At 43.2% G+C, this 27,070-nt stretch overlaps 1 protein-coding gene across 2 annotated transcripts in view; it reads left to right on the top strand.

The window, feature by feature from the left end:
- The first annotated feature begins 149 nt into the window (after positions 1 to 149).
- SERGEF (secretion regulating guanine nucleotide exchange factor) overlaps positions 150 to 27,070 on the top strand; it is a 210,338-nt gene continuing 183,417 nt past the window's right edge. The window contains exons 1-8 of one of the 2 annotated variants that reach the window (XM_024731574.1): positions 150 to 210; positions 3,786 to 3,858; positions 5,054 to 5,209; positions 6,184 to 6,278; positions 10,395 to 10,455; positions 14,787 to 14,900; positions 17,716 to 17,778; positions 22,021 to 22,179. In XM_024731574.1, coding sequence (XP_024587342.1) covers positions 151 to 210; positions 3,786 to 3,858; positions 5,054 to 5,209; positions 6,184 to 6,278; positions 10,395 to 10,455; positions 14,787 to 14,900; positions 17,716 to 17,778; positions 22,021 to 22,179 — 781 coding nt within the window. In that variant the 5' untranslated portion in view covers position 150. Of the gene's footprint in view, positions 211 to 3,722; positions 3,859 to 5,053; positions 5,210 to 6,183; positions 6,279 to 10,394; positions 10,456 to 14,786; positions 14,901 to 17,715; positions 17,779 to 22,020; positions 22,180 to 27,070 lie in introns of both variants that reach the window. The other variant, XM_024731573.1, reaches the window with a different exon arrangement.

The raw sequence follows: 27,070 nt of genomic DNA, 5'->3' as shown, positions 1-27,070 counted from the left end.
CGGCCGCGGGCGGAGACGCTCAGAGCGCGCCGGGACTGGGTGACTGGGAGGCGGCTCCATGAGGTACTTTTTCTCTCCCGTGGGCGCCAGGTTAGCTGCAGCAAGAGGGAGCGGTCCGCGGCCCCGCCCACTGCGCGGCCCCCTTTCAGCATGGAGCGCGAGCCGAGCGCCACGGCAGCCGCCCCTGCTGCGGCCGCGCTCTTCGCCTGGGTACGTGACTCCGCCTCCGGGCCGTGGCCGCTGGGACTGAGGGGCGCACAGACGCTGGGAGCCCCCGGCCTCGGCGTGGGCGGTCCTGGGGCCAGGCAGCTGAGGTCCGAGAGGCGCTCCTGGTTGGAGGATCCTGGGCTGGGGGCTGAGGAGGAGAGGGCGGGAGGGAAGGGTTTTCATGGGGTGACTTAAGGGCTTCTGGCTGGTGGGGTCCAGACCGGAGGGGCGGCGGCGCAGTGGGAAGAACCTGCCTCCAGGACAGAGCGTCTGGGTCCGCGACAGACTTCAGGCCCGGATAGCGCCGGGAGAGGCGGAGCGGAGGGCTCTGTGGAGAGAGGATCTCCCCGTCCCAGAGCCCCGTGGGGCCACCTGTGCCCTTCACCCTCCCATTGCCAGGAGGATGAAGGCCTTTCCCCAGCCCCACCCCAGCCTGGCCGGAGCAGCCTTTGGTGTGGGGCCGGCGGTGTTGGGCCGTGCACAAGGCGGAGACCCTGCATAGTTACTGATACTCGGCTGTGACTGGGTCTTGCCTGCACGGAGGGTGTGGGAGTCTGCGCTGGTGTCGGTTTGACGGGAGCACTGAGAGACAGGGTCATCTTTATGTGTCGTGGCTGGAAGAGAGGAGAGTCTGTGCACAGGAGTGTGTGGCAGGCAGCCAACCAGATGCACGGGAACAAACATAGTGTCTTGTAGTTCTTCATAGCACATGCTTGTAATGAGACGTATAACTTGTTAATGTCGGTCTCCTTGGTCAGAATGTAGGCGTCATGAGGGTGGGTGCCGTGCATGTCTTGCATGGTGCCTGGCTTGTGCCTGGCACATTGTAAGGTGCTCAGTACATATTTGTTGACTAATGGATGAATGAGTACCTGTTGTGTGCCGAGCTATGTGCTGGTCTTTTGGGAACAACAAAAGAGTGAAAGACTTCCAGCTCTCGTGTTGGGGGCGGTGGGGGGGAGAGAATAAGACCTTTACTGCTGTTACAACCAGTATGTATAGACTAATTTACAAAATGGCAATTATCAGTACCAGGCAGCATTTACTGAGTGCAAGACTGCTGCAGACTGGCAGAAGGGAGAGCGTGGTGTGGCCCGAGGTGGTCTAGCTGTGACTTTGGGGTGGCACTGGAGCTGGGGGTGGAATTAGGGATTGAATGTGTGCCTGGGTGGGTGCTTATCCCAGGCCAGGGACTGGGGTCTGTGTAGACAGAGGAAACATCTGACAGAAAAAGCCTTTCATATATGGCCTTGTCAGTACTGAAGCAAAAATACTGTTGAACCTAACTTCGTTGCTGTGCTTGGGGGCTTGCTGGTATTTTCTTCCTGCGACATTATCTGTGTGGAGGGGTGTATTCGTTTGTAGGGCTGCCGTAACAAAATACCACAGACTGCGAGGCTCCAACAATGGAAATTTATTTTCTCGCAGTTCTGGAGGGTAGAAGTCCAAGATCAAGGTGTCAGCAGGTTTAGTTTCATCTGGGGCCTCTTTGGCTTATAGATGGCCTCCTTCTTGCTGTGTCCTCATGTGGCTTTTTCTGTGGGTGGGAGCATTCATGTGTTTCTTCTTATAAGGATACCAGTCATATTGGATTAGGGTCTCATCCTTATGACCTCATGGAAGCTTAACTACCTTTTTAAAGGCCGTATCTCTGAAAACAGTCACAGTCTGAGGTACTGGACGTTAGGGTTTCAGCAAATGAATTTCAGCAGAACACAATTCAGTTCATAACAAGGGGATTTACCTTTTTGGATGGGTGTGTGTGTGTGTGTGTGTGTGTGTGTGTGTGTGTGTGTGTGTGTGTGTCTTATGTCTGGAGTGTTTGTAAGGAAGGCAAATACAGCTGTAATAGATTGTATTAAAATTTCCTTTTGTTTTGCTTTATCTTGGATTTAGGGCCTCTTGCTGCATTACAAAAATTTGGTGCCATTGTTTGAATCTCATAATGCTGGCTCAGCAACCTGTAGCCCTGGTAATGGGGCAGCCATGGAGATCTCATGGCTAACAGAGAAATCCTCTGCACATGCTTTCCACTTCACACCATGCAAGTCTTTCATTTGCTCTTTCCTGAGGGACTCATAGGGTCTTACATTAATTCACTGTAAAATATATGCACACCTTCTTTGGGCCAGCACCATTTCAGATGTGGGGGAAATAGCAGTGAGCAGAACAAAGCTCCTGCCATCATGGAGTTACTTAACTCTCTGAGCCTTAGTTTCTTCATCTATGAAATGAATGATAATGCCCCCCACCCTGTGAGAATTAAAGGGGAATGCCCAGCACACAGAGAAGCACTCAGTAGTTGGTTGCTAATATTGCCCTGAGGGCCTCTGGGACCTGTGTCCCTGCATGGGTCCCTCGTCCAGCATAGAGTCCTTGCAGCCCAGATGGCTGTGGAATAGACCACAAGGGGCAGGAGTTTGTATATATGTATGCATTTTTTGGTAGTTATTTTAAATCACTTTTTACATTCAGGTGTCTTCAAAAACAAACACATTTAAAAAATTTTACTACTCAAGAACCAACCAGCAGTCGGTGGTTGGAAAAATTATAAGGATTTCCAGAATCTTAATAAGATTTTCCCTGCAGGTCCATAATCCCTTATCTTCAATTTTGAATACAAAAAGCTCTGTAAACCCAGAACTGACCTGACATGAGGCTGTTTATAGTCTTTGCCCACTAACTATTTGTACTGTTTACTGCAGAAATAATACTGTTTTACTTATGGGGTGCTGCTCCCAGACCTTGCAGCAGTGTATATGATTTATATACTGTATTACTTTTCTAAAGTCTATAAAATTCTGAGTCTGAAGTACATCTGGCTGCAAGGGTTCCAGATTAGGGATTCTGGAACTTTATCATATAATAACGACAACAGACATATTGCCCATCAAGGGGAAATCTGTTTCCTTAGAGGAATCTCACCATGTGAATCTTACAGTAACAAAACATTGTACTTGGAAAGGCCCTTAGAGATTGTTGCCAACCTCTTTCACCTGTTTCAAATGAAATAATAATGGTGTACCTTGCTTGAGGGCACAAAATCCTCAGCTAACTTTGATTCCAGAAAGTCATTGCCAGTTTTCCCAGTGAGGGTGTGGGGAGAAGGGACAAGAACTAGTCCTAGCGTATTTCCCACCCACTTCGTTCCTATTTTTCTTGATTATTTCTTTCCGTAGCTTCCCTAGATAATTACCGTTTATCAGAAGGAACTCCTATGCTGTCCCGTAAAGGCAACACATGTAGGCTGGGGCATTGGAAGGGGAAGGTGAAGAGTATCACTGGATGAGTTGTGGATGCTGAGAGCTCCTCACATGGAAATCGTGGTGTTCTGGGGATGGGGCCACTGTCCAAGTGTGGGTTGCGTATAACAACTTCTTAAGAATGAGTCTATGAAATCTCATCTGTTATAAGCTCTGAGAGGAGCGTGAGGGTGAGAAAGATAGGGACAGGTAAATTCAAATTGACAGTTGGGGTTCCCATAGTTTTTCGTCCTTGGCTTATTTTATCCCTAGGGTGCAAATAGCTATGGGCAACTTGGCCTTGGCCACAAGGAAGATGTGCTTTTGCCCCAGCAGCTGAGCGACTTCTGTAATCCTGGATGTGTCAAGAGGATCACGGGAGGAGGGGGTCACTCTGCTGTTGTCACAGGTAACTTCCTTCAAGAATATATTTTCTCTCATTTTCTTATTTAGACATTCTCCCCTAGGGTGTTATATTACTATCTTTCAACCTTTTGTATTTTGCAGAGGACAACTTTTTTTGTGAAGGAATCACGTTACCATCAGAGAATGGCAGATTGTCAGAGCTGAAAGGATTTCAGATATCAAGGCCACCCCTCTTTTCCCCTCGCCTGCTCTCCAAATGAGCCTCAGAGAGGAAAATTGCTTAAGGTTACAAGACAAGTAGTGGCCGAGTTGCAACATATATTACATTTTATACCATAGATTGATATTTAACTTTCATATATGAGTTAGAAGTCTTGGCAGTTAAGTTGAATATTCCTTGAGAGCAAGAATTTTATATTTTCCATAATCTTCCCTCAGAGTACCTAGGATAGTACTTAATAAGTACTACAAGTGCTATAATATTGCAAAGGAGGGCATATTGCATCCTGGTTAAGAACATGAACTCTGGAATCAAACCGTGTGGGTTTAAATCCTGGTTCTCTTAATTGTTAACTGTGTGGCCTTGGGCAGATTACTTAATTTCTCTGTGCCACTGTTGCCTCTCTGTTACATGGTGATAATAATGATGAGAAACAATGAGTTAACAGGGCTATATTATGACTTTCATGAGTCCTTGACACTTTTGCCTTTGTGGACACCTCCTTCCATAAAGAAATATTTAAAATTATGTTTACAGCTGCACTGACATAAAGATTAATATAATCCAGGCTAGATTTAGTATTATATATTCCTATTACATATATTTTTTTATTAAAAAATTAGATTAAAACATTTTTGTGGGCTTCTACAAGTATGGTGGGCCCCAGGCACTGTGCCTAAAGGATAAGTCAGCCCCACGCCTGAGGCCCTCAGAAGAGTACTTGGCACATTCTGCATCCTGAATAAACGTTGGCTTTTATTGTTACGGCAGATGATCAATTTGGTAATTGATTGGCCACTGCTGTAGGACTTGGAGTTTCCATTTAGATGTTAGATTGGAGCCCCTTGGACTTGTGCCATTTGGTCCAGAACACATTAACATGCATGGCTTATTAACTTGGGTGGGAAAAAAGTTAGTTGGGTCCATGACTCCAAATAATTAATGAGATCCTTTTGCTCATCTTAGCAATTGTAATTTCCCCTGTTCACACTACCACTAAAACCTTTATATTTTGCAGATGAAGGAAGCCTTTTTGTCTGTGGCCTGAACAAAGATGGGCAACTGGGGCTTGGTCACACTGAGGATGTCCTGTACTTTACCCCCTGCAAATCCCTCCTTGGATGTCCCATCCAACAGGTGGCCTGTGGCTGGGATTTTACCATTATACTTACAGGTGAGTGTACTCCTAGGTAAATCTTTATCACCACAAAGGCTTTGGGTGAGAAGAGCATGATGTTGGGCCCTGATTAAATGAAATCCTCGTTGTATTTAAAAACACACACAAGTGTTCTCTCTGGTTGTCAAGCAAAGTTGCAGGGTGCATTTTGCAAGGAGGGTTTTAACAGTAAAGGAGATAGGGCTGGAAAATCTGGACTGTAATTATTAGAATCTAAACAATAGCTCTCATTTATGAAGTACTTAGTGTGGGCCTGTGTCAGAGTTGTAGGGAGTCAGTAGGTAACACTCTGTTTCTTGCTCACATTTGGGATCAATTGTGAGACAACCACAGAGCAGTCAGACAGGTAGAGATCAAATTATCAGCTTTTTACTGATAAAGGCTAAATTGGAGGGCAAGGTTAATTGTCAGGCCAAGACGTTCTGCTAATACTCCTCTGATCCAAACCCACTCCCCAAACTCTAGGCCTCCCCTGTAGGGGAAGCCCTTACTATGTGTCAGCCCAGAGTGCCTGAGAGGAAGGTGCCAAAGCCATACTGTCCTGTTCCTTCTCCCAAATTCACCAACTGGCTAGGTTACCCATCCTCCCCTAGAAAGCAGTGAGAATGGGGAAGGGCAGGGAGAAAGGCCTGGAGTATATTAAAATTATGGAAATTCCATCTCGTGGAAATATGAAAAGTGGGAGATAAGTATCCTCCATCCCAACACTAGGCACATGGCTAAGCATTCTCCACAGCTCACTTGTCATTAATTAGGTGGTGTAGTGGATAGCCTGTGTAAAACGCTTAGCCCAGTGCCCACTGTTTTTGTTCCTAGGGGGATAGAGCAGGGCGTATGGACTGAATGTGCTGGAGCCCAGGGCCCCACTCACTCCTCTCATTCCTTTTGCTCTTCTCATCCTTCAGCATTTACCCATTTGTCACAGATGTCTTACTTCTTAGATTTGCAATTCAAGTATTTCTATTTTGCAGAAAATGGTCAAGTTCTATCATGTGGATCCAATTCCTTTGGCCAATTAGGAATTCCTCATGGGCCTCGAAGATGTGTGGTCCCCCAGGCCATTGAGGTAAAGACAGCCCCTAATATTGAGCTTGCCTGTGTACTGTGAAAGTGTCTCCAGGTATCACAGTTATCCCTCCCTGGACTAAAAGACTGGCTGGGTCCCTGAAAACCCATGGGGTAGTTAGAATTTAAGTTGAAAAACTCAGGTTCTCCTGGGAAAAATTAGGTTGGAGGGATGGATATTGTGAGTGAAAAGCCTCTGTTAGCTCTCATACATGTTATAATTTTTTGTGAAATCAAGCAATAAAAGTAATATATCTTATAATGACATTAATGACATTTTACAGTTCTAAAAGTCGTCATAGTGGAAACTGTGTTAGAAACAGGTCCAGTGGGAATTGACTCGCCTGAAGACACTAAGTGAGGCAGATGGCATAGGCCCGCACTGTCCAGTGGGAATGTCATGTGAGCCACACATGTAACTTAAAAGTGTCTAGCAGTGCCATTTAAAAAAGGAAAAAAAAAAGGTGAAATTAATTTTTAAAATAACAGCTTTATTGAGATATAAGTCATATACCATAAAATTTACCCTTTAAAAATGTATGTTTCAGTGGTTTTTAGTATACTCACAGAGATGTGCAGCTACCACCATCATCTAATTTTAGACCATTTTCATTATCACAAAAGAAACTGTGTACCCAATAGCAGTTAACTGCCATTTTCCCCTCCCACCAGCCCCTGATGACTGCTAATCTGTATCTGTGGATTTGCCTATTCTGGGCATTTCACATAAATGGAATCATACAATATGTAGCCTTTTGTGGATGGCTTCTTTTACTTCACATGATGTTTTTAAGTTTCACCCAAGTCATGGTATGACATGGTAAAATTAATTTTAACAACTTTTAAACTACTATAATGTAGCCAAACGATTATTATTTCATTTTATATGTCACCAGTATAAAACTTTATTAATGAGATATTTTATATTCTTTCATTTATATGTAGACTTTTTCTGGTGTACATGTTTTACTTAGAGTATATCTCAATTCAGTCTAGTCACATTTCAAGTGTTCAACAGCCATGTGTAGTTAGAGGCTACCATATTGGCCAGCACAAGTGTAAGATAGGACTCCTGGTTTTAGTTCAGAGCTCTTTTCACTGCATCATACTTAAAATGTACACATTTTTGTGAAGATTATATTGTAAGCGAACTTTTAGAGGAATTATGCTGGAATCTAAAATGAGTTTCACCACCTAAGCTGCTCCACTCATATCTAATTTCCTTAAACAGTGACTAAGAGTGGGAGATCTGTTTTCACTGGAGAGAGCTTAGGTCTGCTCCTATCACTTTGCTGAATTCTAATTGCTGGTATTGTGGGGTATTATTTGGGGTCATGGTTTGGGCTGTTCTAACAAAAATATTATAGACTGGGTGGCTTAAACAGCAAACATTTAATTTTCACAGCTCCAGAGGGTGGGAAGTCCAAAAGGCACTGGCATTTTTGATATTTGGTGAGGGCTCACTTTCTGGTTCATAGACAGCCATCTTTTTTCTGTGTCCTTACACGCCACCAGAAGGGGAAAGGCGCTCTCTGGGGTCTCTTTTATAAGGGCATTAATCCCATTCATAAGGGCTCCGCTCTCATGACCTACTCACCTTCCAAAGGACCCACCTCCAAATACTATTATGTGTTGGGGATTAGGTCTCAACATGAATTTCCTAAGAACACAGACACTGAGTCTGTAGCACATGGTATGCATGGAAGTCTAGACTCTGTAGTCCCTGTTGTAAGAAGTGCTACAGCTTCTAGTTGCAAATAGGTAGCTTTTTAAGAACCTATGTATAAGTTATAATTAATTTAGCTTAAGTCACATGGTTAAAGAAGACAGAGAGGAGCAATGGTTAAATATGTTGGATGACAGAATCAGAAGGTAAAAACATTTTGACACACTGTATCTTATAGAACAATGGGAGGAATGTGCCAAAGTGAAGTATAAGAGAAATTCATTCATTTATTTAATAGCAACTATTGTGTGTAGGTGCTGTATTTAGGCAGGGGGGACAAAGGTGAGTAAGACCCAATCCTAGCATTCGAGGGCCTGTAGTTTAGTAGTACATGTTAGATACAGAAATACCTAGATGCATTACCATGTTAGAACTATGATAGATGCATGTATAGCCTCAAAAGGGAGTACTGAACTCTTTTTAGGGGAAGGTGGGGTGAGAACAGACTTACACTGAATCTTGAAAGTTGAGTAGAAATTTCCCTGGCTTGGGATAGAAGGACGTGCAGAGTAGGTACAAAAGAAGCACATTACAAACAGAAGGAACTTTGTGAACTAGGGTATAGAGCATAAAACAGGAGGGCTTGGGATACTGCAAGCAGTTTAGTGTGATTGGAATATAAGGAAGTGGTAGAAGTGCCAGTAGGGATTGGGCAGGCAGGGAGGTAGTGTCTGATAAATGGTAAGAACAGTGAGTTAGAGAGGGGCCACATGGGATAGTGTGGGGGGTGGATTGAAGGAAGATTACTCAGAAAACTCTTGCTAATAATCCAGATGAGAGATGATCCTGCCCCAAACGAAAGCAGCAGTAGTGGGGATGGAGAAGAAGGAGTTGAGGTAAGTTGGTTTGAAGAGAGTGACTCCGCATATAAAACCCTTCAGTTAGCTTTGAAAAGGAAAAAAAAATTAAAAGAAAAAAATTTAAGGGTGGTATATTCAAATTGTATGAGCAGTAAGATTTGATCTTCCACAAAGCTAATGTGATTGTGGGCTGAATTGATAGAAATATAGTCTCCAGAAGAAGGGAGGCCAGAGCTCTGTCCTTCTTTGTGCTGGTCACACTGCATCTAGGATGTTGTGTCCTGGTGTGGGTTTGGTTCTTAGGCCCTGGGCACTGAGGTGAATAAGACTCAGACCCTGCCCTTGAGGACTCTAAAGTTTAGAAAGACACTGTGGATCTGTAAATAAGCAAATATGGTAAGGTCCCATAGGGGCTGTGAGAGAGAGAGACTGAGTAACCAGAGCATAGAGGAGAGAAACCAAGAGGGGGAGGGAATTTGAAACTAGGTGATGGCTGATGGAATTGGGGATGTTTTTCCTAAAGGAGAGATGTGTATTAGTTATCTATAGCTGTGTAATAAGTTACCCCAAAATTCAGCAGCTTAAAGCGACAAGCATTTATTATCTCACAGTTTTGGAGGGTCAGGAATCTGGGAACAGCTTAGCTGGTCTCATGACTTTGCAGTCGAGATGTCAGCCAGGCTGCATGAGGTCTGCTGGAGGCTCAACTGGGCTGGTTCCACTTCCACGCTCTCTAATGGACAGGAGGCTTTAGTTCCTTGCCATATGGGCCTCTCTATAAGACTGTTTAGACATGGTGTCTGACTTCCCTGAAGAGTGATGAGAGAGAGAGAGAGCGAGCGAGAGAGAGAGCGAGAGAGAGAGAGAGCGAGAGAGAGAGAGCGAGAGAGAGAGCGAGAGAGAGAGAGAGAGAGAGAGAGAGAGAGCTTAGGACATGACAACTGTCTTCAAATGTTTGGGAAGCCTTGTCAGAAGCAGTAGGCAGATAGGTTTGGTTCCACCTAAGGAGACAGATGGAACCGTGCAAAGATGAGCAGGCACCTGGGGAGGTGGTGAGCCCATGTCACTGGAAGTAGGTATTTGACAGGGGTTGTATGACCACTTGGTGGGGTGTTGTAGACAGGTTTCTAGCATTGAATGGGAATTAGACTAGATCAGAGGTCAGCACACTAGAACCCTTGGTAAATAAAGTTTTATTGGAACACAGCCATGCCCATTCATATATTTATTGTGTATGTTGCTTTTATGTTACAATGGCAGAGTTGAGTAGTTTGACAGAAACCATGTGGCCTGCAAAATCTAAAATATTTACTATCAGGCCCTTTACAGAAAATGTTTGCTAACCCCTGGACTGGATGACCTTGCAGGTGCCTCCTAGCCCTGAGTGGCATTGTAATATGGTATTTTAAAAAGATTTTGCCTTTTAGGGATACATACAGAGGCATTTATGAGTGGAAATGTTGGGAATTGGGAGCTCCAAACCAATCAGACACATAATGAGGATCATGCTGTGTTGTGTTTGGGCATAAATTACATAAAATTTTGTAGATGGATAATTCTGAGATTGCTGTCCTTTTCTTTGTTTTGACAGCCCCTGAGAGAGAAGGTTGTTAGTATTGCTGCTGGACTCAGGCATGCTTTAGCTGCAACAGGTGATCATTTTGCTTTTATTTTCTTGATAAGCATGTAATAAGGAGACACGGAGATTTGGAAGAAATAAACTTTAACGAGTAATTCAGAGTGTCCTGCTGTGCTGCAGTCTGATTAAAAGGAGGGGACATAAGGCAGAAGTCATGTGGGAAAGCCTTTAGCAGGTAGGGAGGAAGGAAATGAAGTTGTCTAGCTCTTTGTTATGTTCTTAGGCATGGTGCTAGGTTCTCTTGATTTAGTTAGTACCTCATTTAATCCTCATAGGCATGCAGTGATGTGAGTTAAAAATTTTTTGTATTGAGGTATTGGACCGGGGCACGAACCCGTGTCCCCTGCATCGGCAGGTGGACTCTCAACCACTGCGCCACCAGGGAAGCCCAATTTACAATATTATGTTAAGTTTTAGGTGTACAACGTAGTGATTCACAGTTTTTAAAGATTATACTCCATTTATAGTTGTTAGAAAATATTGGCCATATTTCCTGTATAATATATTCTTATGGCTTATTTATTTTATACATGGTAGTTTGTACCTCTTACATATGAAGAAACTGAGGTCCAGAGAGGCTAAAGTGTTTGTCTATAGTTACACAGGGAGTTAGGAAATAAAAGGTGAGCTGGGATCAGAGTCTAGGACGGGCTGGATTCCAAGACCCACATTCTTTGCCATGAACTGCATTACTTTCCTAGTGGATGTAAATGTTTATTAATTTGAATTCTTCAAGTGAGCTTGTCTCCTGTACTGTGAGAGGGTGATGCACATAGGGCTGACGGCGTGTGTGAGATTGAGGGTGGAAAGTGGAGGAGGCAGTGACCCTTTTTTCTCTCTTGCTCATTTTTCTGTTTTCCGTTCCCACTTCTTTGGGCTGAAGGACAGCCCAAACTGGCTATGGCAGCCGAGGCTCAAGCGTTGGTGAGTCCAGTTGTGGAATGGGGAGAAGAGTGGAGGCGAGGAAGAATTCGGTGCATCATGGTGCTGGTGGTCACTTGGGGCTTAGCGTGATTATACTTTTTGAAAAACTAAGCTTTTTATTTTAAGGTAATTGTAGATTCACGTGCGGTTGTAAGAAATGAAACAGATCACACTCACTCTTTGCCCAGTTTCTCTCAGTGGTAACATCTTGTGAAAGTATAGTGTAATAGCACAACCAAGATGTCTTGACACAGTCAAGATACAGAACAGTTCCATCACAAGGATCCCTCTTATGGCTCTTTTGTAGCCACACCCACTTCCTACCTACTCTCACCACTTAGCTCTTTCGTTCTCCCACAGTAATGTTGTCATTTTAAGAACGTTATATAAATGGTATCATACAGTATTTAGCCTTTAGGGGTTGGCTTTTTTGCTCAGCATGATTCCCTGGAGATTCATCCAAGTTGGGAGTATGAATAATTTGTTCCTTTTTATTACTAATATTCCATGGTATAGAGGTACCACTGTATTAGTTTGCTGGGGCTGCCGTAACAAAATGCCACAGAGTGGGTGGCTTAAACAACAGGAATTTATTTTCTCACAGTTCAGGAGGCTAGAAGTCCAAGGCCAAGATACCATGAGGGTTGGCTTCTCTTCCTGGCTTGTAGATGCTGCCTTCTTGCTGTCTCTTCACACGGTTCTTCCTCTATGCACGCATGGAAAGAGAGAGAGATCTCCAGCGTCTCTTCCTCTTTTTAAAAGGACACCAGTTCTGTCAGATTAAGGCCTCACTATTATGACCCATTTAACTTTTATCACCTCCTATAGGCCCTATCTCCAAATACAGTTACACTGGAGTTTAGGACTTCAATATATGAATTTACAGGGAACACAATTCAGTCTATAACAACCACGGTTTGTTTAACCAGTCACCCATTGAAGGACATTTGGTTGTTTCTGGTTTTTAGCTATTAAGAATAGAGCTATAATCATTTGTGGACAAGCTTTTCTGTGAACATAAATTTTCATTTCTCTGGGATAAATGACCAGGAGTGTGATTACTGTGTTGTATGGTAGTGATTATGCTTTTATAAGCAGCTTCTTCTCTTAGAAATTAGAAGGACCAAAGAATTGCCTGTCATTGGTTTCCTTGCCCCTTTCCTACCAACATTTTGTGATTGCTAGTCTTATGTGTACATTTTTGTCCAGTTAACAAAGCAGCACAGTTCCCATTATGTGTTTGATTAATTTAATTGTAAGTCCTCCCCTCCCCCACTTAATCTGTAACTATTTCTGCCCACATCTCTAAAAGATAAGGAATTTTTCTGAAAACATTACCCCAAAATACCATCATCATACCTACAAAAAATTATCAGTAATTCTGTAATTTCATCAAGCATCTAGTCAGTATTTAAATTGCCCTGATTATCTCAAAAATATTTTTTTTATGGTTTGTTTGAATCAGGATCCAAATTAGGTTTATCATTGCAACTGGTTGATATGTATCTCAAGTCTCTTTCTCTCTTTATTAAAGTTTATTTATTCCTTTTAGTTTTTTACTGTGATAAAATACACATAAAATTTATCATCTTACCCATTTTTAAATGTACAGTTGAGTGGGATTAAGTGCATTCACATTATTGTGCAACTATTACGAAAATCTGTCTCCAGAACTTTTCTCATCTTGCAAAACTGAAACTCTATACCCATTAAACAATAACTCCCCATTCCCCCTTCTCCCAGTCCCTGGCAACCACCATTCTACTGTCTATTTCCATGATTTTGGCCACTCATACAGGTACCTCATATAAGTGGAATCATACAGTCTTTGTCTTTTTGTGGCTTATTTCACTCAACATAATATCCTCAAGGTCTATTCATGTTGTAGCAAATGTCAGAATTTCCTTCCTTTTTAAGACTTAATGATATTCCACTGTATGTGTATACCACATTTTGCTTATCCATTCTTCTATTGATAGACACTTGGGTTGTGACCACATTTTAGCTATTGTGAATAATACTGCTATGAACATGGGTATACAAATATCACTTTGAGATCTTGCTTTCAGTTCTTTAGGATGTGTACCCAGAAGTAGGACTGCTGGGTCATATAGTAATTCTATTTTTAATTTTGGGGGGAATTGCCATACTGTTTTCCATAGTGGCTATACCATTTTACATTCCCACCAGTAGTCACAAGGTTTCAGGTTTCTTCACATCCTTGCCAACCCATGTTATTTTCTTCTTCTTTTTTTTAATAGTAGTCATCCTAATGAGTGTAAAGTTTTGATTTATATTTCCCTAATGACTAGTGATGTTGAGCATCTTTTTATGTGCTTATTGGCCATTTGTATATTTTCTTTGGAGAAAAGTCTTTTCAAGTCCTTTGCTCATTTTTGAATTTTTGTTGTTGTTGTTGAGTTTTAGGAGATCAGTGTATATTTTAAATATTAATCCTTTATCAGGCATCTCCAGTCTCTTTTAATCTTTACGTACCTTTTCTCTCTTTTTATCCTCTTGCAATTTATTTGTTGAAGAGATGGTAAGTTTTGTTTTATTTCAGTACTGTGTTTTGCTCACATTGTACTCAATCATCATCACTTATATTTCACAAAGCATGCTTGTCTGTTTACAGCCTAAAGGACCATTGGGTATAGGATACTTCTGGAGGAGCAGTACCTTAATGTTGCTGTTGGATAGTGAATCCTAGTTACACACATCTGACTGTAGACAAAATATACAATATTTCATCTATGCATTTGTATGAGGTTCAGAACATGGGTACATGAATTAGAGTCAGTGAATATGGAAATAAAAGGCCATTCCATTGAAGTAGTGGCTATTAAGAAGCTATCTTGCAGTCGTAAATATGTATTTATTTGATGATTAGGAATCTTTGAATTCATCTTGGTGTAGTAGAAAAGACACTACATTAGGTGTAGGAGAGTTAAGTCCTGGTGTTTTCTCTGCTACTAGCTCCCCGTATGACCTTGGACAAATCACAGCTCCTCTACAGGGCCTCAGTTTCTCATGCAGTAAATGTGAGGAATGGACGTGGTAAGTTTCAAGGTTATTTCCTGCTCAATCTGGAGTCTCAGTTGTCCTTTCAAGTTAATCATGAAAAAAATGCCATTCCAGTAATTTGACTCTGGAGGAGTGTCCTAGAACTTTCTGGAGGGAGTTTTACTATGTTGGAATTTCCTTTGATGGTCTTAGATTGCCCTGAAGATTGGATTTGTGATTGACTTGGTGGTAATCCCTATGACCAGCCATAGGGCCTCTTGAGGCAATAAGCTTTTCCATAATATGCATGTTAACTGAGCATGAATTGGGAATCTCTCATGGCATTGAGGTTCAAAGAGCAATCTGGTCTTAATCCAGATAAAGATTTTCTTTTTTCTCTCCTGCTCTGCTGGGAAGCTAGTGGCATGGTGTTCCAGTGGGGAACTGGTTTGGCATCATCTGGACGGCGGTTGTGCCCTGGGCAGACTCTCCCACTGTTTTTGACAGCAAAGGAACCAAGCAGAGTGACAGGTAAGGTCCTTACTTCTTCTGAATCCTGTATTTATTCTTTGTTTGGAAATGGAGACACAGGCATGCAGAATATGGGTAAATGGAGTTCTGCGTTTGCTATTTCTTGGTCTCTCTGTCTTAACTCTCTCCGTTGGTTGGTCTATTAATTTGCTGGAATTTTTGTGGGCCCAGTAAAAGTACTCCTCTTTGCTGCCAGAGTTTGGAACCCATTGAGAAGTAGGTGCGAGTCAGGTGGGTGGAAATCAAAATGGTAACTCTAGAGCGGTTACAAGTTAGGTTGGAAGACATGGCTTAGGTGTTTGGAAATAACGTGTAGCAATAGTGAGCCTCCAGGTTCTGAATCCCAGATTGAATTTACCCACCAGGCACTGGAGCAGCTGTATGCATTCAGTCCTGCTAAGCTCGTGGTGCCGCTGAGACCACGGAGGAGGTGCCCTCTGCAGGCAGGCACATCCCAGAAGGAGAACCCACAAGGAATGTGCCTGCCTGCCCAGCTCCTTCTCCCAAAACGAAAGCAGGAGCGAGTGAGGATGTGGAGAGAGGGGCTAGGAGCGTTCCCCGAGGGAAATCTCTCTTCATGGGCACACGAGGAGTAGGTAGGAAGGGTGCAGCCCACAGGACTCTTGGTCTCTAGGACTTTCTTTCTCTGTCTCTCTCTCTCTGCCTGCTCTACACTCTCTTCGTGGTCCTTTATCTCTCTGTTTGTAGCACCATGTCTCCACCTCCTCCTCCTCTTCCTCTCTTGCTCTGACTTTGTGACCCAGTTTACTGAGGGTTAGCTGTAGGAAAAACCTGTCAGGAAACCTCTACTCTCCTCTAGCTCAGAATAATGGAGGGATTTTTGAGGGCAGTAGGAAGTGGGGAGAGAAAAGGGAAGGGTGAGCTGCAGTGGGAGTGTCGTACAAGTTGTTGGGATCATTCTGATTCTCTTAAGTCCCTGAGGCTTTCCCCTGTTGCAGGGGTGAGGTTAGCGCCCTGAAGCCCATGTGTTGAGTTGGGGAGGGTTCTCTTAGAGATGGAGAAGGGGCCACTGAACACAGGACAGTCTACTTCACATTGAAAGCATTTGTAATATAAACTCATACTTCCCAAACATCTTTCCTGCCTCACAAAGGTATTCACTGCTTCCTGGGCATGCGCTGTGTTCTTATTCCTCTGTGCCTGTGGGCAGACTGTTACCTCTTCCCAGGATGCCTTTTCCTTCCTCTTCCCCTTGGGAAAATCCTGATCATTTTTCAGGTCCTAGCTCAGCTACAGCTTTCTCAGGAAAGACTCTTCCTTCTTCTCACCTCCATTGCATTTTCTTTTTTTTTTTTTAATAGATTTATTTATTTATGGGTCTTCGTTGCTGCGCGCAGGCTTTCTCTAGTTGCGGCGAGCAGGGGCTACTCTTCGTTGTGGTGCGCAGGCTTCTCATTGCAGTGGCCCCTCTTGTTGTGGAGCATGGGCTCTAGGCATGCGAGCTTCAGTAGTTATGGCACGTGGGCTCAGTAGTTGTGGCTCATGGGCTCTAGAGCGCAGGCTCAGTAGTTGTGGCACACAGGCTTAGTAGCTCTGCGGCATGTGGGATCTTCCCCAGACCAGGGATCGAACCTGTGTCCCCTGCATTGGCAGGCAGATTCTTAACCACTGCGCCACCAGGGAAGTCTGCATTTTCTTTATGTGCATGGATAGCACAACGTATTGTATTGTTATGAGCTGTTTACATGTTTTCCCAAATGCCAAAGATGATGAGCTTTTTAAGGGTAGGGATTATGTCTACTGTCTGTTTTAGCACAGGTTTTGTATCTAAAAGGAATCAGAAGTGTTTTTATTTGATTTGATTTAAATGACCTGGTTGGGATCTGCTTGGGGCACAGCTTGGATTCAGAGTTAACCTGGGGGAATTTTCTGATGAGATGTTAGAGAAGATATCAGCTTCCTGCCCTCAAAGTCTTTCATTTTTCCTTGTCCCCTCTTCACCTCATTGCCATCTGTTCTGGAGCTGGAACCCTGGATGTCCTCTCCCGACCCGGCCACTAGGAGACCAGTGCTTCCTCTCTGGTGAAAGTGGCAGAAACATCTTTGTCCCTTTGTCATTCCACAGGATACTTGAAGGCATGAGGGGCATTTTATTAAGACACTAGTAAATTGAACAGAAGTGTAAGAAGAAAGAGTTACAGAATAGGACTCCCATTTCTCTGCATGCCAGACCAGGTGACCACAGCATCGAGCAGAGTTGATTAGGGTTTACACTGTTGTTGAAGGCAGTGTGTTTATGGGTGGAAAAGTGCTAGATTTGGATATGGGAGGCAAGTTCAAATTCTAGCTCTGCCTGTGTGTTGTTAGGAGGCCTGGGCTTGTGTTTCAGTGTCTGCATGTGATAGCAGCTGAATGTATGAGATGTCATTGCTTCTAGGCCCACTCCGTGGACAGAGCTAGGAAATATACATGTACACACACGTTTATACATATGTACACCTATGTCTGTTTATCTCTAGTAGAAACCGCAAGTCTACACTGACTTCAATTACAATGCAGTATCACATGGTCAATTCTAGCCTTTAACCTTTTCATATCTGTACCTTTCTTCTCCTTTCTGATAGTGAGAAATCTGACTCCTTTATCCTCAAAATATTTATTTATTTGTTCAACCTCCTGGATATAAGCAGTCTCCCTACCATGCCAGCCATCTTCTGGGCCAGTGCCGCTGACTCAGACCTTCCTGCACTGGCTGAGAGTTTCTCTCCAGGTGCTGTGGTCACTGCCTATGGGCCTCCTGTGCCCAATTTGTTCTGTTACAAATGTGATTTCAAAAGAATTTTTTTTTTTGTAGGCCTAGAGAATTCTCAAGCAGTATGTGTTCTTGCTGGCTCAGACCACTCAGCTTCACTGACAGGTAGGTAACATGCCATTCAGAATTCTGGGTGTTTCTGCCTCAAGTGATGCTATTGGGGTACAGAGGGAAAACCATAGACTTTGGAGTCAGAATTCTGATGCCACCACTGGTATGATCTTAGGCAAGTCGTTTTACCTTCCTGAGACCATTTCCTCTTCTATAAAGTACTTTGTGGATAGTTTTGAGAATTACATATCATAATACAGGTAAAACACTCATGTGAAACAGAGGCTCACTGCCTTTCCTCTGAGTTTGTTTTCTTAGCTGTACAATAGGGATAAAAGTATCTTCCTTTAGGGTAATTGCGATTGTCACATCATATAACCAACAGTAAACTTATGTATAATATGTTGTTATCTTATCCACCTAATCTATTTTGATGTCTAATATAACTAAGCTCTCTAGCTGTCTATTTTCTCTAGCTGTGTAATCTCAGACTAACCTATTTTATCTACCTATATCTTTCTTCTCCATTTATCTGTCACCCTGTCTGCTCTCTCTATTTATCTACTCTATTTTATTTAACTATACATCTCTATTTTTATTTATCTTCCATCTTAGTGTCTTCCTGTCTAACCTGTCTCCATAATCTCTAAGTCTAGTTGTGTATATGTTTCTGTAATCTATTTTATATTTTTATGTTTTTCTCTAGTTGATCTCTCTATTCCGTCTCTTTAATCTGTCTATCTAGTCTTTTTTCTCTCACACAGTGTGTATATCTCTCTGTCTTGGCCATGTATCTGTCCATCCATCCATTTGACACACCCAGCCAATATAGTATAAACTTTCTAGTGATAATGCAGCATTTTCTTGAAAGTGAAGGTTATCCATCTCTCCTAATGGTTTTTTTCAAAGCCCAGATTGCCCTGACCCCTGCTGGTAGACTGGATACTCTAGCTCCGAGAGATTTATGTTGGTAAGACCTCTCACCCAGAGTTGAATGCATTACATATTTTAAGCAAAGGGAAATGACTTTCATACACAGTGTTTCCAGTGTTTCATGTGGAAATTAAGATGTGTACACAGTATCTGTAAATTAATGGAGGCATGCATTCTTCAACATCAAATTTGTAATGCAGTCCAACTGTTACTGTTTCCAAAGCACAAGAGCCGTAATGTGAGATTTTAAATACTTAACAGATTCTGAACTACAGATAATTTGATATTTAATGAATTAAAAACAACTAACTAATGAAAGAACTAGCTGCTTTTAGCCTGTGTCTCATGTTAAGTAGATTTATAGATGTGTTAAAAGAGTTGAGTTAAAATGAATGTCAGGGCTTCCCTGGTGGCTCAGTGGTTGGGAGTCCGCCTGCCAGTGCAGGGAACATGGGTTCGGGCCCTGGTCCGGGAAGATCCCACATGCTGCGGAGTGGCTGAGCCCGTGCGCCACAACTGCTGAGCCTGCGCTCTGGAGCCCGTGAGCCACAGCTACTGAAGCCCGTGCGCCTGGAGCCCGTGCTTCGTGGCAGGAGAGGCCACCGCAGTGAGAAGCCCGCTCGCCACAACTAGAGAGGGCCCGCGTGTGGTGACGAAGACCCAATGCAGCCAAAAATAAATAAATAAATTTATTAAAAAAAAAAAAAAAAGAATGCCAGCTCTAAGGGACTCCTCTGGGCATGTGGTCCCACCTCCCCTTTTATGGGGAGGGGGGCAGAAGGCCGCAGGACAAGAAGTGACTAGTTCATCCCTCACAGTCCTCACTAGCATTGGAGGAAGGCATTCTTTTCTGAGAATAAGAACAGACTAAGAGAGGTTTCTTTTATTTTTTTTCCGCCATGCCATGCGGCATGTGGGATCTTCTCCGACCAGGGATCAAACCCATGCCCCCTGCGTTGGGAGCACGGAGTCTTAACCACTGGACCACCAGGGAAGTCCTGAGAGATTTCTACTCTGTTCTAATTCATTTGAAATGGCTGGTATTTTGTAAACCTAGAGATTCTTCTAGTTGCTTGCTAACATCAATTTCTTAAAAACTCTTGTAATCAGTAAAGCTATTTTTTATTTCATATGTGGAGCATTTTTACTATGGTGTTTTTAAAACATAGATGTTGGATTTTTTATTGTGATATAATTCATATATGAAATTCACTCCTTTAAAGTGTGCAGTTTAGTGACTTTTAAAGTATATTCACAAAGCGAATTGGTTTTGGATATTGTGAAAGTGAATTAAAAAGGGTCAAGATTAATATCCGTCTTTCCTGGTCTAGTTCAAGCTGTTACACATTGGATTTTGTTCAGTGTTCTTTAGACCTTCTCTCTGGAGTTGTAGATTATGTAACTATTTGACATTGCAGCAGAATTTAGTTTTGCCTGCTGATGCAACAGTGTAATGATCCGCATTACATTACTGTGGAAGACAGTTCGTCTTTGCAAAAAAGATGGTTTAGACTTACTAAGATAAATGAAGGCTTATTACAGACGCAGGCTCATTGTCAGTGGTACCTTGGTAGCTAAGCACTCCATTTAATGGGTTGAAGCTTTGCTGAGGGGTCCTCTGCCCTCTTGTAAAGGATCCTCATACTTCATACACCCTGGTGAGGTCCAGGGAGGTTGCCCTCTCTCTAGGCACGAAATATACCAAATTCGTTGTATAGCACTGCAGAATGTCAGCGCTGCAAGGTCACCTGGGTGACAAAAAGGCTCCTCTGATTTATAGACCCTCAGACTCTATGAAACAGAGACCCAGAATGTGAAGTGATGTGCCCCGTGTCACAGAGTGATCCAGTAGCAGATTTGGGACTTGAAGCCGGAATCTTGGTCTAATATCCTTTAATGATACTGTTTGGCTTCTGATCAGTTTTGAAGAATAGACCAGACTGCCTCAGGGCAAGCAATACTGTAAACCTTTACTGGGAGGTCACAGAATGCTGTGGAAGCAAGAAACCTGGCTTCTGGTCCCACTTGATCCCTTATTAGCTATGTGATCTTGAAAGTCACTTAACATCTCCGAGCCTTGGTTAATTTATCTTCTAGAAGAGTGCTGTCTAGGAGAAATATAATGTGAGCCGTATTGCAAAAAGTAAAAAGAAAAAGGTGAATTAATTTTAATAATTTATTTTACTTAACCCAGTATATCCACAATATTATTTCAATATGTAATCAGTATGAAACTTATTAATGAGGCACACTCCTTTTGGGTTTTTTTGCACTACGTCTTTACAATCCATTGTGCTTTGTTTGTCTTCAACATGTCTCATTTGGACTAGCCACATTTCAAGTGTTCAGTAGCCACATGTGTGTGCCATGTGCTTACTGTGCGGTGTAGAACCTTGGAATGTTAGGGTTGGGAAAGTGCTTAGAAATCATCCAAGGAGTCACAAACTATAGATTTATAAGCCAAATTATGGTCTATGGCCCCATTTTGTTTGACTTCCAGTTAAACATTTGGTGAATGTGAATGCCTTTTGGACAAGCATGTGCCCTCTGGTTTGCTGCCGTCACCCACAAGTCTCTCCTGTTAACAGTGTCATCAGTTATATCGTCTGCCCTTCTTGACCAACCGCCCTCCCCTCCAGTCTTCAGCTGGTGAAACTAAGGCTTGGAGAGGAAGTGGTTTGTCCAAGGTCAGTAGCTAGTTAGCAGATCCAAGAATAGAAGCCAGAATCACTTGACTCTGAAATTGTTCTTTTTCTATTAAATCACAGTGTCAGTCAGTCGCATTCCTGCTTATATCACAGGATTATTGTGAGGTTCAAATGAGCTTAAATGCTATGTGGATGTGATATGATAACATTATATTTTCTTCTGGACAGGGCATGTAGTGAAATCATCTTATGTTTATAAAGTTTAAGCTTTAAACAATTTATCTTTTAACCTGTTATTTAAAAAAGCTAATATATATTTTTCCTAACAAAAGGTAATGCAAGCGTTTATTTTAAAAATGTAGAAAATAGAGAAACATATGTCTTGCATGTGGTAGATGTTGAACAAATATTTGGCTGAATGAATTAATGAAAAAAATTCACATTCCTATTCCTTGACAAACAGCTAAGACCATTTGGCCTTTTTTCCTATTTAAAGAATTAAAAAAAATCTTGTGTATAATTATGCTATACATGAATTTGGTATCTTGTTTTGCTCTATTCAACATTGTAGGATTAAGAGTAATACAACTTCTTTTTTTTTTTTTTTTAATACAACTTCTTTTAACCACTTTTTTTTTTTTTTCAAACGGGTTATTTTCCATCATTTTGGACTAATGTTCCTTCACCTCTTTTGTCCCCCTTTTGTTTGTTTAAGATGCAGGAGAGCTGTTTGTTTGGGGAAGCAACAAGCATGGGCAACTGGCTTCCCATGCTGCTTTCCTTCCTGTGCCCCAGAAGATAGAAGCACATTGTTTTCAGAATGAAAAGATCGCTGCTGTCTGGAATGGGTGGACACACCTGGTTGCTCAGACAGGTGAGAGTGGCAGAGAGTTTGTGATTGGGAAGAGCAGCTGGGGGACAGCTGTCTAAGTAGCTATGAATGCTTGGTGGGATTAGGTAGTTTGGTTTTTACTGATGAAAAGCTTTAAGGGTTGGGAAGGGAAGGACCTGGGGTCTAGTTCTGCAATCAGCCAGATACGTGGCTTTTCCTCTCTGGATCACAGGTTTACACGCAAAAAGGCAAAGCTGGCTTAGGTTAACTCCTTCTGGCCCTAAGAGTCCATGAGGTTTTGTGAAGGAACCCACTGCAACAAACATCACCTAGAAATTTGTCCAGGTTGTTGGGGAGTCTTTGCCTTGTCATAGCTAAAGGGATGACTGTATTTGCATTTTCACTTGAGTCTAAATTAAAGGTGTCAGAAACTATTAAGTTAAATATTTTAAGATTGAGGCAAAAGCATTACTTTGAGTCATAGCTGGCATGGTATTTTGATTTAAATTTTTACTAACCCTAACAAACTTTGTACATTGATTCAAGCATCCCACATATTCCTTCAGATGTTACCTTACCAGGCCATGCCATGCCATCCAGCTTTTGGCATCTTTATCTTTTCTTGATAATATCTTCGTTGATTTCTCATCTTAGGGCAGTTCTCCTTGCCTGATCTTCATATTCCTGACACTGTTCTCGGGGTTTGTTTTTTCATGGCCTCCCTTCTTCCCAGCCTTCCTAGAGCTCTTGCTGACTGACACAATTTCCCAGACCAGCAGTTTGTAATTCTTAAGAACCATTATCGTGTCAAGGCCTTCTGAACCTCAGGGGTTCTCAGGAGTCCTCTTGCCTGCTCTTGGCCTGCTCGTTAGTGACACACAGATCTGTAGACTTCCAAATACCTGGTGACTTAATCCAATACTTTTGTAGGTTTTCAGGTCAGCTTCAGTTATCCTGGGTAAGTCACACATACTACACGTTTGAACACATAGACTTATGAGTATTTATATCCATGGTGCTTTTAATTGGTTCTTAAAATTTTTTTTAAGATTGTTTTGGTACAGAGGCCTATATAACAAAGGCGTATAATAAACTTTCCATATTTACCGCTTCAGAGGATGGTCTAATTATGTCATTCATTTGGAGGAAAATCATGACTTTCCTCAAAGAAGTCCAGACTGCTTGAAGATTGGGACCATCGACAGAAATTTTTCTTAAAGAGACCCTGAGCATAATAGCCGCTTATTTGTATAATTGTTACTCTCTCTCTTCTCCTCCAGACAGTGAGCTCTGTGATAGGAGGCACCATGTTCATCTTGCTCACGTCTGTATCTCCAGTGCCTAGCAGAGAAAGTTTTCATTGCCTACATTAAACTGTTTCTAGTTAAAAGAGACGAAACATATTCAAATGCATAGGAGGCAGGGTAGACTGCGAGGATTTCTTCTTTCCTTGGACTCGCTGGTCCATGATCAGAAGGCTTCAGTTTGTCTCTTTGGATTCAAGAGTCCAACCAAATCGGTTCTTGTTTATTGTGAACCTTTTGAGCAGTGTGCTAAGCCTTGAAGGAGCAGAAAAGATGTGGGCCGTGCCCTCCCACTGCAATGTGTGGACAGGCTTAAGTCTAAGAGTACAGAAACAGAAGACTTTATCATCCATCTGTCCATCATACAGATGGTGAGGATCTGTTTATGTACCATGCCTTATACTAGATCCTAATCCTGCCCTCAAGAAGCCCACTGTCACTAGGGGAGACAGACCTGTTATCAGATTTCAGTGCAGCAGTGGAGCTAAGTCAGTGTGCAGGAATGGCACAGATACTAGCAGTAGTCTGAGTCACTGGGTGTTAACAGGTAGGTGTTTCATGCTTAGTCAGTCTTCAAAGAATTGCAGTGCAGTAAAATACACTTACTACCAAACCATAGTGGGTTTAGTTGAGTCTGTCAGTAAATCCGTTAACTGGTTAGGCAGCTGACTAATGAAAGACATAAAGATGTTGCTGCTTTGATTCTAGCTTTGCAGCACTGTAACTCATGCTGATTTCCATGTCTGGGCCAACAGCCCAGCACTCAGGGTGGGAGGTCGGAACCTGTGTCCCTGACACTGTCTGAGTCACCCCAGCTGCTCTGGGGCTCAGCTTCAGGTCTCCACCTCCACTTGAGAGCGTGGTCTTTGGGTAATGTTTCAGCTGTTTGATTAACTTGTTAATTCAGATCTCTTGTTTATGCACTTTGTTATTTTCCCCTTTCTCCTGAGTCCAGAGTGGTTAAAAGCTGGGATGTTTGAGCGTCCTGGCTGTTGCGCTGAGTTTTGGGTAGAAGAGAGTCTCCTGCTGTTTGGTTCACCAGTTTTGCCCTCCTCCTAGTAGCTGTGGAAGCCTTTGCCCTGGCGCAGTGTCATTGAGAAGAAACAGCCAGGGCTTCCAGTTTAATCAGACCCAGTTGCTCATTTTAATGGGAACAAGATTTGCTCACAGGGTCAAATCAGCTCATTACTGGGCCAAGGAGTTATTTGACTCTAGTTGTTTTCATAAGCTCCAGTGGAGAGTTGTTCCTGGGACCTACCCGCAGCCACATCAGCACAGAGGCTGCCCCCAGTCTCGTTCTGGAAGACATTAGGGGTGTATTATTGATTAAAAACAGCTTATGTGCAGTGACCATAGATGCGTCCAGTAAGGTGGGCTGGGCTGGGTTAGGATGGAGACGGGGAGTAGACTGTGCTTTCTCCCTTCTCATAATCCCTACACCAACTTTGTTCCTTGGGGGACGTTTGCAGTGTCTGGAGCCATATTTGGTTGTCACACCTGGGGGTGGGCGTGCTACTGGCATCTAGTTGGTAGAGGCCAGGGATGCTGCTAAATGTCCTACGATGCAAGGGCAGCCCCCCCAGCCCGACACAGAAATACCCAGCCCTAAATGTTAGTGGTACCATGATCAAGAAATGCTGCCCAAGACTGCCGTCCCCAGTGGTAGGTGCTTAGCGAGGGCAGTTCACATGATATCAAGATTACTTTAGTTCGTCTATGTGGGAATCTGGGATGCAGTCTCTGTCCTCCCTCTTCAGGAGTCTGGTGCCTACCTGCAGTGCTTGTGATGAAAAAATACTTTTCTCCATTAGAGGCACTTGGAAAGAGTCCAAGAGAACCTGTTCTAATCTGGGAAAGCTGGCAAGGTACCTGTGTCTCAGACTGGTGGAGCTGCATTCAAGAAGCCTTTCCCAAGCTGCTTAATGTCCCCGATCATTGTTTTCGGGAGCTTCATGGGACTCCTGTGTGACTTTATCCAGGCTCGGTGACCTGCAGCTGCCTCCTCTGAGATTCATGAGTTCCTGGCCCAAAGTGATTCTAGTGAGAACTGGGTGGTGGATCTGTGTGCCTTCTTAGTTGGGTGACCTTAGTTGAGTCACTTCACCTGTCTAGGCCTCAATTTCCTCCTCTCTCATGCAGGGTATTAAAACCTACCTCCATTCTACAGACAGCTGCTGTGAGTTTCAAATGAATGAATCTGTGTGAAAGATCCTAACTAACTGTAAAATGCTGTACATACCTGTACAGGGGGTGCCTGTGCTTGGGATGTGTGCGTACATTAAGGAGTTAGCAGTTGCTTTTAGAAAGGCTTCTATTTCGGCAGGGTCTGTGCAGGGCTTGAGACACACCAGCTTCTCCCCTCAGGCTCATGAACTGGCCAGGTCTGACAGGCAAAGTTTCCTGAGGTCTTTCACTTACATGCAGCCAGCACGTAGCTCTTTTATATTATCAATATAAGATCATCATGGCCTTACAGGTAATTTTTCCTGTTAAAATCTCTGATCACACTATTCTCCCTTCAATGGATTGTATACATACTACGAAACTGTATTCTTCCTACAAAATGGATTGTATACATCCATTTGCATTCTTTATTTGTTTAATGTCTAGACTGTAAATTCCATGAGAACAGTGTCTGTTTTGTTCACGGCTATATCCCCAGCACTTGGCACAGGCCCGGCACATAGTAGATGATTAGTAACTAATTGCTGAACGAATGAATAGATGGCAAGGTAGAGAGAAGCGTGGCTTTGAAGTCAGACAGGCCGAGGTGTGACTCAGCTCTGCCAGCCTCCTGATTGTGCCAGTTCCTCTCCATCACCACCATGGTGCAGGCCACTGTCACCTTCTTGCTGGATCCTGCAGTGGCCTCTGCCTGGTGTCCTCAGCTTCCCACATCACTCCCTCTCCCCCCAGTCTGTTCTCCATGCCTCAGTTGGAAGATCTTTTCAAACCCATGTGTCACATTCCAGTGGCTTCCCATTGCTCTTATGATAAAGACATAGTCCTTAGTGGTCACCAGGCCCTGTGTGGTCTGCCCTCTGCCTGCCTTTCCAGCCCTGTTTCTAACTGAGCTAGCTCTTAATCTCTGGCTGACCTCTACTCTGGCCTTGGTACCTGGAATGGATCCTGGATTTCCCACCATAGTGCTTTTGCAGCTGATGTTCCCTCTATTTGCCACACTTACCCTGCTCTCCTTCTTCATTTTGACTTAGTTACGTCCTTTTTTTGTTTTCCCCTAGACCTCAACTTAGTCATCACCTGCTCAGGGAGGCCTTCCCTTGACATCCCTGACTCATCACTTTTCTCTTTTATCTCTTAGGGCACTACAGCCTCTCCTTTGCGCTATTTTCTTTTTTAAAAAATTAATTATTTATTTTTGGCTGCCTTGGGTCTTCGTTGCTGCGCACGGGCTTTCTCTAGTCGCAGCGAGCAGGGGCTACTTTTTGTTGTGGCTCGCGGGCTCTAGAGCGTAGGCTCAGTAGTTGTGGTGCACGGGCTCTAGGTGCACAGGCTTCAGTAGTTGCGGCTCGCGGGCTCTAGAGCGCAGGCTCAGTAGTTGTGGCGCACGGGCTTAGTTGCTCTGTGGCACATGGGATCTTCCTGGACCAGGGCTCGAACCCGTGTCC

Source organism: Neophocaena asiaeorientalis, unplaced genomic scaffold, assembly GCF_003031525.2.
Source record: "Neophocaena asiaeorientalis asiaeorientalis breed wild unplaced genomic scaffold, Neophocaena_asiaeorientalis_V1.1 scaffold571, whole genome shotgun sequence".
Classification (NCBI taxonomy): domain Eukaryota; kingdom Metazoa; phylum Chordata; class Mammalia; order Artiodactyla; family Phocoenidae; genus Neophocaena; species Neophocaena asiaeorientalis.
The sequence above is the reverse complement of the archived record's forward strand: the minus strand, read 5'-3'. Positions and strand labels throughout refer to the sequence as shown.